Source organism: Doryrhamphus excisus, chromosome 3 (assembly GCF_030265055.1).
Source record: "Doryrhamphus excisus isolate RoL2022-K1 chromosome 3, RoL_Dexc_1.0, whole genome shotgun sequence".
In the NCBI taxonomy this organism is placed as follows: Eukaryota; Metazoa; Chordata; class Actinopteri; order Syngnathiformes; family Syngnathidae; genus Doryrhamphus; species Doryrhamphus excisus.
The window spans coordinates 6,716,137-6,729,281 of record NC_080468.1 but is presented as its reverse complement, the minus strand read 5'-3'; the positions used below and the strand labels follow the sequence as shown (position 1 = coordinate 6,729,281).

Genomic DNA, 13,145 nt, shown 5'->3' with positions numbered 1-13,145 from the left:
TGACTTAATCCCTGGTACCATCTTTTTCATCTGTCCACAGATATTCCCTGGATTGATTCTTTCGGATATAAAGCCAGCCAAAAAGATGAAGTTCAAAACGGTGTGCTACTTACTGGTGCAACTCATGCACTGCAGGAAGATGTTCAAGGCGGAGATTCCCTTCTCTAATGTCATGAACTGCGAGGATGGCGATAAGGTAACATTTTTGTATGTTGTGCCGGGATTTTCACAATGCAGTTACCGTATTTACAATGCCACCACCTTTTTTTTTACCTCAACATTGTTATTTTTAGAATAATAATATGGGGTGGGTGGCACGGCGGTTTAGTGGTTAGTGCGGAGTTTGCATGTTCTCCTCGTGCATGCGTGGGTTTTCTCCGGGTACTCCGGTTTCCTCCCACATTCCAAAAACATGCTAGGTTAATTGGCGACTCCAAATTGTCCATAGGTATGAATGTGAGTGTGAATGGTTGTTTGTCTACATATATGTGCCCTGTGATTGGCTGGCGACCAGTCCAGGGTGTACCCCGCCTCTCGCCCGAAGACAGCTGGGATAGGCTCCAGCACCCCCCGCGACCCTCGTGAGGAAAAGCGGTGGAAAATGAATGAATGAATGAATAGTATGGGGTTTCTTTCCAGGGCTAAATAAGCAATCACTGGTCTTTTGTTTTGTTTTTGTTTGTCAGTGTCACTTACTGACAGTAGTAAAACATACTTATAACCATTTTTTGTTTGAGTTTAATCATGGTAAAGTAAATTTATTTGAAAACGTAAGTGTATTGTTTTGTACTTTCTACATGAACACAATGGGATGGATGAAAAGTAGCAAAAATAGAAAATAAGGAAGTCAGAATGGTGAAGGAGGGCAATGTGGTTGTGCTCCATTGCCCGGTATTTAGCAACGCTCTTCACTGTGGCTGCCAAAGACACTTAGTCTCAGCAGGGTGCATTCCCTAATGAAGTTAAATGTGACGGCAATGACATCATTTGAAAGTATAATCAGCCGCCTCTTTGCGTTGTTGACGCTCCTTGAGCCGTGTTTCTAATATGATAAGGCGTCCAGTGAGTGCAGTGAGTACACAAGCTCTTTCTTCTTTATTTCTGCTTTCTTTGCTCACGCAGCGAAGAGCCATGAGGACGGCTCCCCAGAAACTGAGGAATCGCTCCAATACCAACCAGGCAAACGTGATCCAAAGCAGCCCCAGAACGCGGGTCAACCGCTACATCGGCCGCCTGATCGAGGCCCGTCAGACCGAGTCTGACACAGCTGACCTTAACTTCCTCACTCTCATGTACAAGTGCTCGGAGCGTGAGCAAAAGGTGACGGCTGCTCTCATTTTGTTCAAATGACTGTAAATTTCTGGTGCATCCGGTGGTATGTGGTCAAAATGGACATTCTAGCACACATGTAATACAAACACTGGTTTTATAATCATTAAACAAATGGCCGATAACTTTCTGGCTTGGGCTCAAATAAGACATGTTAAAACAAGTGTTCTGTAGCAGTCTTTAAAGTTTTATGACGCTTGTGTGAATAGCCAATCAGTTACTGTATGGGCTGTTAGCTGTTATCCACCACAAAGAGGTTTTGCTTGACGGCGGCCATCTTTTTCAAACAATCTTGCTCAAACTTTATACACACATATATGTTTGGTATTCCAATAAGTGGTTCTGTAATGATATTCTAAATACGCAATTAGAAATTGTTCCATGACTGTTTTTCAGTCCGTGAAGATATCCACGACGGAGTTATGTAGGGGTTAAACAAACGGTCGATGGCAATTAATCATAATGGCAGCCATGTTTCTTGACTCATCTAGCTCAAAGATGGTGTTTATTGAGTTCAAAATTGAAAAGAGAAGGAGAGAATAACCACAGTGTGGATGTAGGAGTTACAGCGGAACCTTGCTTAGCGTCATTAATTCATTTCAGAAGTTCCAACTCTAATCAAAATGGGTGTTAACCAAATCAATTTTTCCAATAAGAAATAATGTAAATCCAATTAATCTGTTCTAAAAAGTCAAAAATGTGAACACAAACACATTTGTATAGTTTTTCAGTTATAGTTTTACATGCAGAAAACAATTAGAAATATATTTAAATACATATAAATGGTGAATGTAAAGGGATAAATGAGCATTTCAGGTTAACGTTCCCTTCACAGAAGAAGTGACTGACTGAAAACAGAGTCAACCGTTGATGACATCATAGACGGGCGACATAACTACTGGTTGCAGTCACCATTTTGTTTAGCTAGCTAATTAGGAAGTATGTTTTGTGATTAAATTGAATACATTAAGAACACAGGTGGACTCACACAGTCTATTAATAACACGACAAGCTATGCACAAACCGGAGAATGCACGCAAACCAAGGCAAATTGTCGTGTAAAATGTGGCGTTAATCGAAAAACACGCTAACTGGGGTGGACGCTAATTGAGGTTCTACTGTATGGTAGCTAATGTTTGATGTTTTTGTTGAATAGCGCCTCACAATTTACCAACAATCGATTCCATATTAGTTCTTAACTCTGAATATTCACTACTTTCTTCTGTGTTCATCCAAAGTACCACCAAGTTCCAGATGAGTACTTCACCAGCGCAGTGGTCTTGTCTCTGATCCTTGCTGCCTTGTGTGGCCTTGTCTATCTTCTTATCATACCACAGTATGTAGACCCCATTTTCCCCCTATTTGTATCTTTAGTTTGATTACATGTAGTTTTTGTATCACTTAACTTTTGTTTTGTATTCGTATCTCATTCAGGGGCACGGTGGTACTGGTGCTTCTTGTTTTCTGCATCTGTTTCCTGGTAGCGTGTATCATGTACCTGCATATCACTAGAGTCCAGGTATGTTCTTCTTATTCACACTTGAAGTTGTCCAGTGTAACAGACAATATTCATTGTAATTCATCTATGGCTTTGCTGACCAAAGGGAAATATATATTGCAATTTTGACAAAGCCTTTCAAGATTGCTTCCTAAGCTTCCCATACCATATTAACACTCATACGTTTTAGCTTTCTGATGGTTGAAAAAGTCAAAATTATTAGGCACTATCCGTCTGCCATTTTCTCTACCACTGGTCACAGTTTTAAACCCATCCCCTTTCTATGATTAAAAAAAAAACAAAAAGTTAAAAAAGATCTTCTTCATGGTGAGTGGTTAACAGCTAGGAGACTGAGTTCAATTCCACCCTCGGCCAACTTTATGTGGAGTTTGCATGTTCTCCCCGTGCATGCGTGTGTTTTCTCCAGGTACTTGGGTTTCCTCCCACATTCCAAAAACATGCTAGGTTAATTGGTGACTCCAAATTGTCCATAGGTATGAATGTGAGTGTGAATGGTTGTTTGTCTATATGTGCCCTGTGATTGGCTGGTGACCAGTCCAGGGTGTACCCCGCCTCTCGCCCAAAGACTTGTGAGGATAAGTGGTAGAAATTGAATGAATGAATATTGATTTTGAGCCATACCTTACACAAGACGGCCGAAGTAGTTGAAAAGAAAAACAACATTCAACCAATTATTGTCAAATGATTCATTTTTAAACCGTCAAATATTATTTTCTTGTATAATGGCAAGAATCCTATATTAAAAAACAAACAAACAGACAAGTGTATTTCTTGTTTTCTGTTAACTAACTATTTATTAACTGAGGAATCTAAAATACAGTATAATTGTAGGTTACTATTTCTGCATATTGAAAGTAATAGAAACCTTCAAACCTTCTTTTCCTTCAAAGCAATATAATTGGTGAATGAAGCACACTCATATGCAGCATCAGTGCACACACACACACACACACACACACACACTATGTAATATGGCTGGACATGCCCCAATAATCTAGGGTCAAAAAATAGTACTTTGGTCAGAAAATTTAAAAAATGTTTCATTAGCACTGACAACTAGATAAGTAAGTAGCCTACACACCCTGTATCACAGTTTGTCGTGCACACACACACACACACACACACACACAATATAATGCACCCCTATGGTTGTGTTTTCAGGTTGTTGGAAAATGCACATGGCAGTTGGTGAATGTGTTTTTCAATTCACTTGTGTGGCTGGACATTTTTTGTGCATTTTTCATGTAGTTGGTTGGAGCTCTCCAAAGAGCGCAAATTTGTGAGTTTTTATATTGTAAGGAGTGACTCAAGATGCCCTACATCTCGCACGCTACATGCGATTCAGTCTGCCTGTGATGTCCTCGCCACGCTTTACACTTGATTTATATGTATATACTTTATATTTATATAGTCTTCGACCACTCATGGATCGGAGCTCTCGGTCAAGATTAAATTCAGATATACATTCAATTTAAAGTTTGACACTTTCTACTCTGGCTACGGTTGTAAGTGCCAATGTCCGTGGGTTGATCACAGCTTTTGTCTTGACTCAATGTTAAAGCAATGGGAAATTTCAACCTTCTTTAATATTTGGCGTAGAGAAGTGAATGAGGTATCAAATTAAAGTTCCAGTCATGGAGATCAGGTAGAATTAATCACAGACTCAATTTAATTCTATATGTTAATTCATTCATTGTTAATTCAACCTGGAGTGTTGGTTGTACTTTATTCTAATAAAATGTGAATACATTTGCCATTATTTATTGTTTTATTATTTGTTGTTTGTTTTATATCCGTAATTAATTTCTACCCGATTTCAGTTTTCCTACTACATTTTAGTCATTATAGTTTTTGTTATTTTTATTGTGTCTCTCTCAGTGTTTTCCAGGGTGCCTGTCCATTCAGATCCGCACTGCTCTCTGCATCTTCATAGTGCTCTTAATCTACGCTGTGGCCCAGGCCTGTGTGGTAAGGCAGCAAAGCCATTCATTCTTTTCATCCAGAATGCTAAACATCTCTTTCTGTTTGCCTCCTATACAGGTGGGCTGCATGCCCTGGTTGTGGGGCGGTGCCAACATCAACACCTCCATTGTCATTATTGATGTGGACAGCAGCGCCAACCACACCGTGGCCGAGCTGCCTTGCGACGGTGCCCATTACGCCTTCCTGTCATGCGTGGTGGGCACACTTACCCTGGCGCTCTTCCTACGCGTCTCCTGGATGCCAAAGATGGTACTCATGCTCCTCCTGGGGGTGTTGTACGTCACCGTGTTGGAGCTCAGCGGATTTCGCAAGACCGCCGGGTGGGTGAGAGTCCCGCGACGCAGTGGGACACGCCAACATCAGACTGCAGCAGCTCTGCAATCATGCAAATGGGCTGCTTGTTTGCACCTTTTAATTTTCTGTTGTTTCCTCCAAAAGGAGGTGACGGTAACACATTACAGTACATCTCATCAGCCTACAGATCTTGTTTTGGCATGAAGTTATTGGCTGCCAGTGTTAAGAAAGAAAGTCACATGTCTCTGATACATTGAGGGTAACAGATTAGCAGGAGTTTGGGTGAGTTATTGTTCTTTTTCTTGGATTACATGTGTCTCTTTATTATATATTATATTATATTTATTATATATTATTATTCTATTATAAAAAATGTAAATAGTACAATTTAGAAATATGTCTCAGAATTGACAGATACCAAAAATCAAAATCTCAAAGAAGAAACTTATTCTCCTTTTCTCAGAGCTACCTGCTAGTCCTGCTAGGACTTGCCTTTCCCGATGATCCAAGGAGCTGAGTGGTCAAGGACTTTTATGCCCCTGGTAGAACCACTCCATGACAAACAGCTCCTTGGTGAGGGACCAGACACAGGGTATCTCAAATAGAACCCTATGACGAGCGACACATGTGGACCAAAGTCACTGGGGCCTCTGTCTAGAGTCAGACACACTTGAATGCACGACAAGGGCTCTGAAACTTGTTTTTTTTTTCGACAGACGGGGATGGCAATTCTTGTTGCCCCCTTTACTCAGTGCCTGTACGCTGGAGTTTAACCTGAACGAGGGGGTAGTTTCCCTTTGTCTTTGGGTGAGGGCATGGATCCTTATTATTTGTGCATTGGCACAAATAAAGAGTACTTCAGAATACCCACGTTGGCAGCAACACTGAGACCTGATGTGATTTGGAGGAACGTCTTCCTGATCTGAACCTGAGCATTGCTCGTCACAGATCGTCAATGAAAAACATCATGTTCAAGCGTAAACATCTTTTTTTAAAACATACTCCTGTATAGAGATGAAACTTCATAACATTTGTATTCAAGTTAAATGGTTTGATATTTATGTGCTGGTTGAAAATTGAGCTTCCTCCTCCTGACACGATTAGCTATGTGAGTGTTTTGTGTTGGAATCAAAGCAGCATTCTCTTTGCTTTCTCTGTCTAACTTTACACGACTCCATGGGGGATCTCTCCAAGCCTCCTTAGTAATTTCCTGGGTGGTCTGTCCGGCTTGGTTCTGACTTGTGCATTTGGTCTCTTCCATAGTGGGGGGTCTTTCCACATCCGGGGCTACGAGCCCATCCTGTCTCTGTTGCTCTTCGTCAGTGCCCTGGCCCTCCACTCCCGACAGCTTGACCTCAAACTGCGCTTGGACTTCCTGTGGGCTGTGCAGGTCAGCCAGTGTGCGTCTGTTGAGCACAATAGAATCTTGATTTGCCATTTGCTGCATTTAAAGTCTTGGCTTATGTGTGGAGGACTGATATTTATAAACTGCCAGCTTGTTCTGGCTCAATCTCATTTGGCATTTGAAGTGTAGAAAAGGGACTATTTTGCATCATGAGTTGGCAATAATGATGTAACCACTTAAATAGCAACATTAGATGATGCTAAAGATATTATCATACACACGAGGTGTTTTAGTGACCCCAGGTGGTGAAAGTGTGTACTAAGTCTTTTCAATCTTGACAGGCCGAGGAGGAACGGGATGGCATGGAAAAAGTCAAACTGGATAACCGCAGGATCCTGTTCAATCTGTTGCCAGCACACGTGGCGCAACACTTCCTGCTGTCCAACCCCAGGAACATGGTGAGCCTCGCTCATAGACAGGCAGACACACACAAAGACCATCAGGTAGATACAAAAAAAGAAGCGTGAAACAGCAGTCGAACACATTACGGTACAGATATTTGACACTTTTTTTTTCTTTTCATCCTGCTAGGATCTGTACTACCAGTCCTACGCACAAGTGGGCGTGCTCTTTGCCTCCATCCCAAACTTCAATGACTTCTACATCGAATTGGATGGCAACAACATGGGAGTGGAGTGCTTGAGACTGCTGAATGAGATCATTGCTGACTTTGATGAGGTGCATTATTGATTCACAGCATCAAGAAGATTCACACTTTTAACATGTTTCTTTCACAGCTGATGGATAAGGAGTGCTACAGAGACATTGAGAAGATCAAGACCATAGGCAGTACCTACATGGCAGCTGTGGGCCTCGTCCCTACCATAGGAACCAAGGTGATGTGTGTGTACATGTTTGCCTGTTGTTTGGATGCCCCATAGAAAAGCATTTAATAATCTATATATAATAATCTGTTCCAAGGTCCAATCATTTTAACACTATCATACAAGTGGTCAGTTAACTCAGTGGTTCCTAAACTTTTTTTGAAGCTCCCACCTTTTGAGGATTGTGAATGATGGGCAAAACATTTTTTTCATTTACATTTGTTTCCCTATGGTTTGAAAAAAAAAAAAACAATAGTGTCACTTCACCCATGTAGAGTGTACATTATTATCATTATTTTCTGCTTCTGTAGGCCAAAAAGTCAATTTCCGACCACTTGAGCATCATAGCAGACTACGCCATTGAGATGTTTGACGTTCTGGATGAAATCAACTATCAGTCTTACAACGAGTTTGTCCTGCGAGTGGGTATGTCGGCTCACTAGTGAAAGATAAAAAGTATCTCGTGTCATGAATAGTGGATTTAACCCATGGTGTGTGCTGGTCTTGTATAGGGATCAATGTGGGTCCTGTGGTGGCAGGTGTCATTGGTGCACGGCGACCCCAGTATGACATCTGGGGGAACACAGTCAATGTGGCCAGTCGTATGGACAGCACTGGAGTACCTGGGAAGATACAGGTGCCAAAAGCATAAGTCTCTTCTATCAACAAACACGTAAACAAATGAAAGGGGCGTGAATGCTGTGTTTTTTGGACAACAGCAGCAAAACTGTTATTGCAGTTTTATCATAATTGCTTCATTAAATTATATGTATTTTTGTATGCTTTACGCACTGTAGTTTTTCCCAACCATTTGATTTAGTAACAGTTGTAATTGTATTATTTATCATTCTTTCATTCATTTTACAGGGTATACCCTGGACTGGTTGCCAGCCAATCACAGGGCACATATAGACAGACAACCATTCACACTCACATTCATACCTATGGACAATTTGGAGTCGCCAATTAACCTAACATGTTTTTGGAGTACCCGGAGAAAATCCACACACGCAGGAGAAATTTATAAGATACCATTAATTTATAATGAAAAAAAAAATTCCTGAAAATTAAAATGGGCCAAATTGTACAGTTAATTTCCCTCTTGTCCTGTTTGGTCGAATTTGACCTGTTTTAAAATGAAAATAAGCGTCACATGACTGTACTTGTATTCATCAAAGCCTAAGAGAATTTTTATGCAGACTGTGATGCTAAAATCCATATTTTTAAAAATCTTTGATACGAGTATGATACAAATGTGACTTGTTTGATACCTATACCTAACATACCCAATGACATGTATAATACGATAGTAGGTGGCTGTGCAGAGTGAAGTACTGTAATTGGCAAATTCAGCGGACCAAAAAAGACACGATGCAAATGTTTGCAAGAAGAGACGACTGGAGAGATACAACTTGTAGCCTGTAGTTGAAGCGCCAAGTAAAATTCAAGAAAATATAGTGGAGTTGAGTTGCTAAAGCGTCCTCTGATCTTTTCAGCCTTTTTCACCACAAGCTGACTTGATGCCAAAAGAACTTGACATTTCCATCTACAGTATTCATTTATTGTAATTAAAGAAAAATATTTTCCAAAATGATTAATTATCATGATTAATCACATGAACAGAAAGTTAAATGACAGGACAGGATTATATACTATATGTATATATGTATGTAAAAGCTCCAAATGAACTGAAAAAAAGCCACATTGTGTGGTTTACTTCCCTGTGTTTTCCATCTACTGATGAGTTGATTTACGATCTGTATACAATGCAGGTAACGGAAGACGTCTACCGCCTGCTGAATTCCGACTATGATCTGGTGTGCCGTGGCAAAGTGAGTGTGAAGGGCAAAGGGGAGATGCTGACCTACTTCCTGGAAGGCAAGGTGCAGGGCGTGGGTACGGCCACCACATCTTCCGTTGTGCGCTCGGCCAGCCTGGCGCGCCGCATCCACTCATGCGGAAAGACCAGTGTGCCCATCAACATGGGCAGCGTCTCCCCGGCTTCCACCCAGGTGAACGCCGCCAACAGCCAGCCGACATGCCTGCCCTCTTCCCGCGTGCCTGCACTGGGTGAGGAGGAGGATGAAGAGGCTATGGAAGTGATTGAGATCGAGGCGGATGTTGCAGTGTAGACACAAACATGAAGGTGAGGGTAAGAAAAGCCTCGATGGAGGAGACTTTCCTAGCCAGCGGCCACGTTCAGTCAGGAAATGAGCCATCACATATGGCGATGTGATTCAGACAATCATACAATCATTTTTAGGGAGCTGCTTGCCAGCCTTCACCTCCACGTACAATGTGCATCACTTCAGAGGACATATTCTATATATTGATCACGGGACTGATCATGCTACTGCTTTTGCACTGTCTTTCTAATGATGCCAAGGATGCATTGCATTATTTACACATGTCACATGGTGTTTCTTTTCTGGTGCGCCTCAGCATGCATGTGTGTACTTGTGAGTGTGTATGCAAGTGTGTGGTGATGGTGTTGTATGACACAGCAGCGCAACATCTTATTGTAAAATAGACAAGCTCCCCTTGAAAGAAACCAAAGTTAATGATCTCTTCAAGGAATATTTGTGATGTTTGCCTCCGTTTGCCATCCACCCTCAGATTAACTAAAACGTGTTTTGGGTTTTTTTCAGAGATAAGTACAGTGGAACTTCTAAAGTTGAATGCGTGTTATTTGTTTTGAATTGTAACTCTTTCCCGCAGGGAATAACAGGAATGTAAATAATCAGTTTCAGAGTCAAACTGTAACCATCATAAAATCTTTTTTCTTAAACTTTGAACCCTGTGGCTTATACAGCGGTGTGGCTTTATTTATAGCTATTCTCTCGTGTAATCGCTTAAATACAAGTCAGTGAGGAAATGGTATCGCTTTCTTTGGCAGGAACCAATCACAAGCTATAAGTGAAGTCACAACAAGCTCGCCAACCAACTGGAAATCACAGGAGATCATTATTCAATATAACAGTCTGACTCACTGTCACCACAGAAGGCTAAACTCATCACACAGCAACTTAACAATCAATTCCCATAGTAGATTTCATCCCAGCAAAACATTTAATTGGTTATGGCTACTCGGGCGCTGCAATTCTGCCTGTGGGAGCCAGAGGAGCCCAAAGCCCAGAGAGAGGCTGACATCATTGCAGTAATCTTACTTCTCTTAACATCCCTTGTTAAGGCTAATGGGTTTTTTTTTTTTTTTGACAAAAAAATGCACTAAGAATGAATTATGTGACTCTCAGCTGAGGTGCCAAATGATATGAGGGTGTTTAATTAAAGTTACAAAATGTTACATTTAAATTTCAGCAAAAACGTAACCATTGTTAATATTAAAATGTAAATCTCGATTTCAACATTTACTGCAAAGGTGATTCACATTGCAGCTCATGTTTTTAACATCAATTGTTATTAGGTGTGTCACGAAACACAGACAAGTTTAACAGAGGATAAAATTCATTCATTCATTCATTTTCTACCGCTTTTCCTCACGAGGGTCGCGGGGGGTGCTGGAGCCTATCCCAGCTGTCTTCGGGCGTAAGGCGGGGTACACCCTAGACTGGTCACCAGCCAATCACAGGGCACATATAGACAAACAACCATTCACACTCACATTCATACCTATGGACAATTTGGAGTCGCCAATTAACCTAGCATGTTTTTGGAATGTGGGAGGAAACCGGAGTACCCGGAGAAAACCCACGCATGCACGGGGAGAACATGCAAACTCCACACAGAGATGCCCATGGGTGGGATTGAACCCTGGTCTCCTAGCTGTGAGGTCTGTGCGCTAACCCCTAGACCACCGTGCCGCCGAGGATAAAATTATTTCAGAAAATATTGTATATGACAATATATTTCTATGTACTAATTTATTTTCTACTACATTATTTCTAATGTACACCAAGACAACAAGACTGTATGACAGACAAAAGGGCTCACTCCATTCATGCCATTGTTCTATGGAACAAACACACCAAGGTGCTGAAAGCAACAAACACCCTTCCTGCCTGTTTGAAGGCACTACCTGTTTGTCCCCCACAGACACACCTGCACATGGCAATATACTGAAGCCGGCAAATTATCATTCATTTTAATGTATTGTGTGATAAATTAATTGATTTATTATTATTCCAGGCATCGTGCCCACGAATGGGACGCCTTTTAATTGAGAACCACTGCCTTACATCAACTTCTTCTGCTCTTGTTGAGGCTTTTGTGGTAAATAAACCCCCAAAAGGCAAATGAAAAAACAACTACGTACAGAAGGAATGATTTGATGCTCAGCTGATATGCTAGCAATCCAATGTTGACGTTTTGCCAAACTTTAGAGCACATGTTCCTGAAAATCTTTGATGGAATTCCAAAATGCACCATCTCAGGGTTTTTGGACTTTAGAGGTTCCACTGTATGTTGTCACCACTCCCCCTGTGGCCAAGCCACATGTCTGATTTCTTGTGTGAAGGAGATGCGCATGTATACAAAATAGATGAATCTGGTCTTTGCTGCTATGGAAATGTTATTTGCAGTCATAAGGTGGAGTGTTAACACTCCATACATACCTGCGTAGAGTATTACATAGACAGTATTAAAGCACACACACTTTGCACAACGCAAATTTACTTTACAACACAGAAACTTGGTGCAATGTTTGGCACACATTCCTACTATCTACACCGTATAGTTGTATCTTTACTATATTATTATCTGCATAATTTTTTTTTTTACTTGAGCTGCAAACGTCCTGTTTCTGCCTTACTCTATAAGCTTACAGTGTTTGCGACCTGCTTTTTTACAGTAGATATATTCACTTTAATATGCAGGTCATATTTTTTTTTGTAAATAGCCAAAAAGCAAACATGTAAACTTTGTGGAAACTTGTACAGTGTAAAGTTGGTTTATTGAATATTTTGTAATAAAGACAATATTGGTGTATAAAACAGTCATAGGCTCACATAGCTTTGTGGCTAAGAATAGTGAAGATGAAGTGCTCCTAGTGTTTGTTCTTATTGGAATTATCTTATCTGTCAATAGCTAGCCATTTTGATACTGTAAAATTGAATCGATATTGTCAATAGATAAATTAGTTCATTCATGCTGCATTCAATGGCACTTTTAATGACACTTTACAATGTACTGCTACATTGTAGAATAATAGCAATAGAGTGCTTCACATGACATTCAAAAATGCCTTATACTGCAAGGGTGTCCAAAGTGTCCCAATTTTTTTATTATTGGCCTCTTGGCACATTCTGGGTTGCAGGGGCAGTAGTCTCAGTCGGGAAGTCCAGTCTTGAACACTAAGGCATTCCCCAGGCCAGCTGTGAGACCCTCCAGCGTGTCCTCGGTCTGCCCCAGGGCTTTCTGAAGCCACCTCTCGATGTGAAGGAGGAGTGACTCTACTCTGGACCCCTCCCGGATGACGGATCTCGTCATCCTTGTGGGAAACTGAAAAACTAACAGTACTTTTACCAGAATTAAGTCAGAATAGTAAAAAAGAAAAAAGTAAAAAAAAACATTTTTTTCTAAAGTCATTATATGAGAAGATGTAATTTTTGGATAAATTAAGTTGGAACATAGGAACATAAAATAATAATGCAAGAAAATCTAAATTACGGATACATTCGACATTACGAGATGAAAATTTACAAGAACAAAGTTTAATAATTGGAAAAATAAGAAGTGGAAAAAACTGCTGTAATTTGATGAGAATAAAGTTAAAATATTGGATTAAAATATTTTAACAAGTCTACTACGAGGGAAAATAATCTCATTTTAGTCA

The 13,145-nt window shown here is 40.6% G+C and overlaps 1 protein-coding gene across 5 annotated transcripts in view; it reads left to right on the top strand.

The window, feature by feature from the left end:
- Positions 1–12,298, top strand: part of LOC131125082 (adenylate cyclase type 1-like) — a 47,689-nt gene extending 35,391 nt beyond the window's left edge. The window contains exons 8-20 of one of the 5 annotated variants that reach the window (XM_058066234.1): positions 41–196; positions 1,123–1,320; positions 2,568–2,665; positions 2,764–2,848; positions 4,727–4,816; positions 4,889–5,151; positions 6,389–6,515; positions 6,812–6,973; positions 7,062–7,208; positions 7,268–7,366; positions 7,666–7,780; positions 7,867–7,991; positions 9,127–12,298. In XM_058066234.1, coding sequence (XP_057922217.1) covers positions 41–196; positions 1,123–1,320; positions 2,568–2,665; positions 2,764–2,848; positions 4,727–4,816; positions 4,889–5,151; positions 6,389–6,515; positions 6,812–6,973; positions 7,062–7,208; positions 7,268–7,366; positions 7,666–7,780; positions 7,867–7,991; positions 9,127–9,486 — 2,025 coding nt within the window. In that variant the 3' untranslated portion in view covers positions 9,487–12,298. Of the gene's footprint in view, positions 1–40; positions 197–1,122; positions 1,321–2,567; positions 2,666–2,763; positions 2,849–4,726; positions 4,817–4,888; positions 6,103–6,388; positions 6,516–6,811; positions 6,974–7,061; positions 7,209–7,267; positions 7,368–7,665; positions 7,781–7,866; positions 7,992–9,126 lie in introns of those variants that run through there. The other 4 variants (XM_058066235.1, XM_058066236.1, XM_058066237.1 and 1 more) reach the window with 4 other exon arrangements.
- Positions 12,299–13,145: the final 847 nt, after the last annotated feature.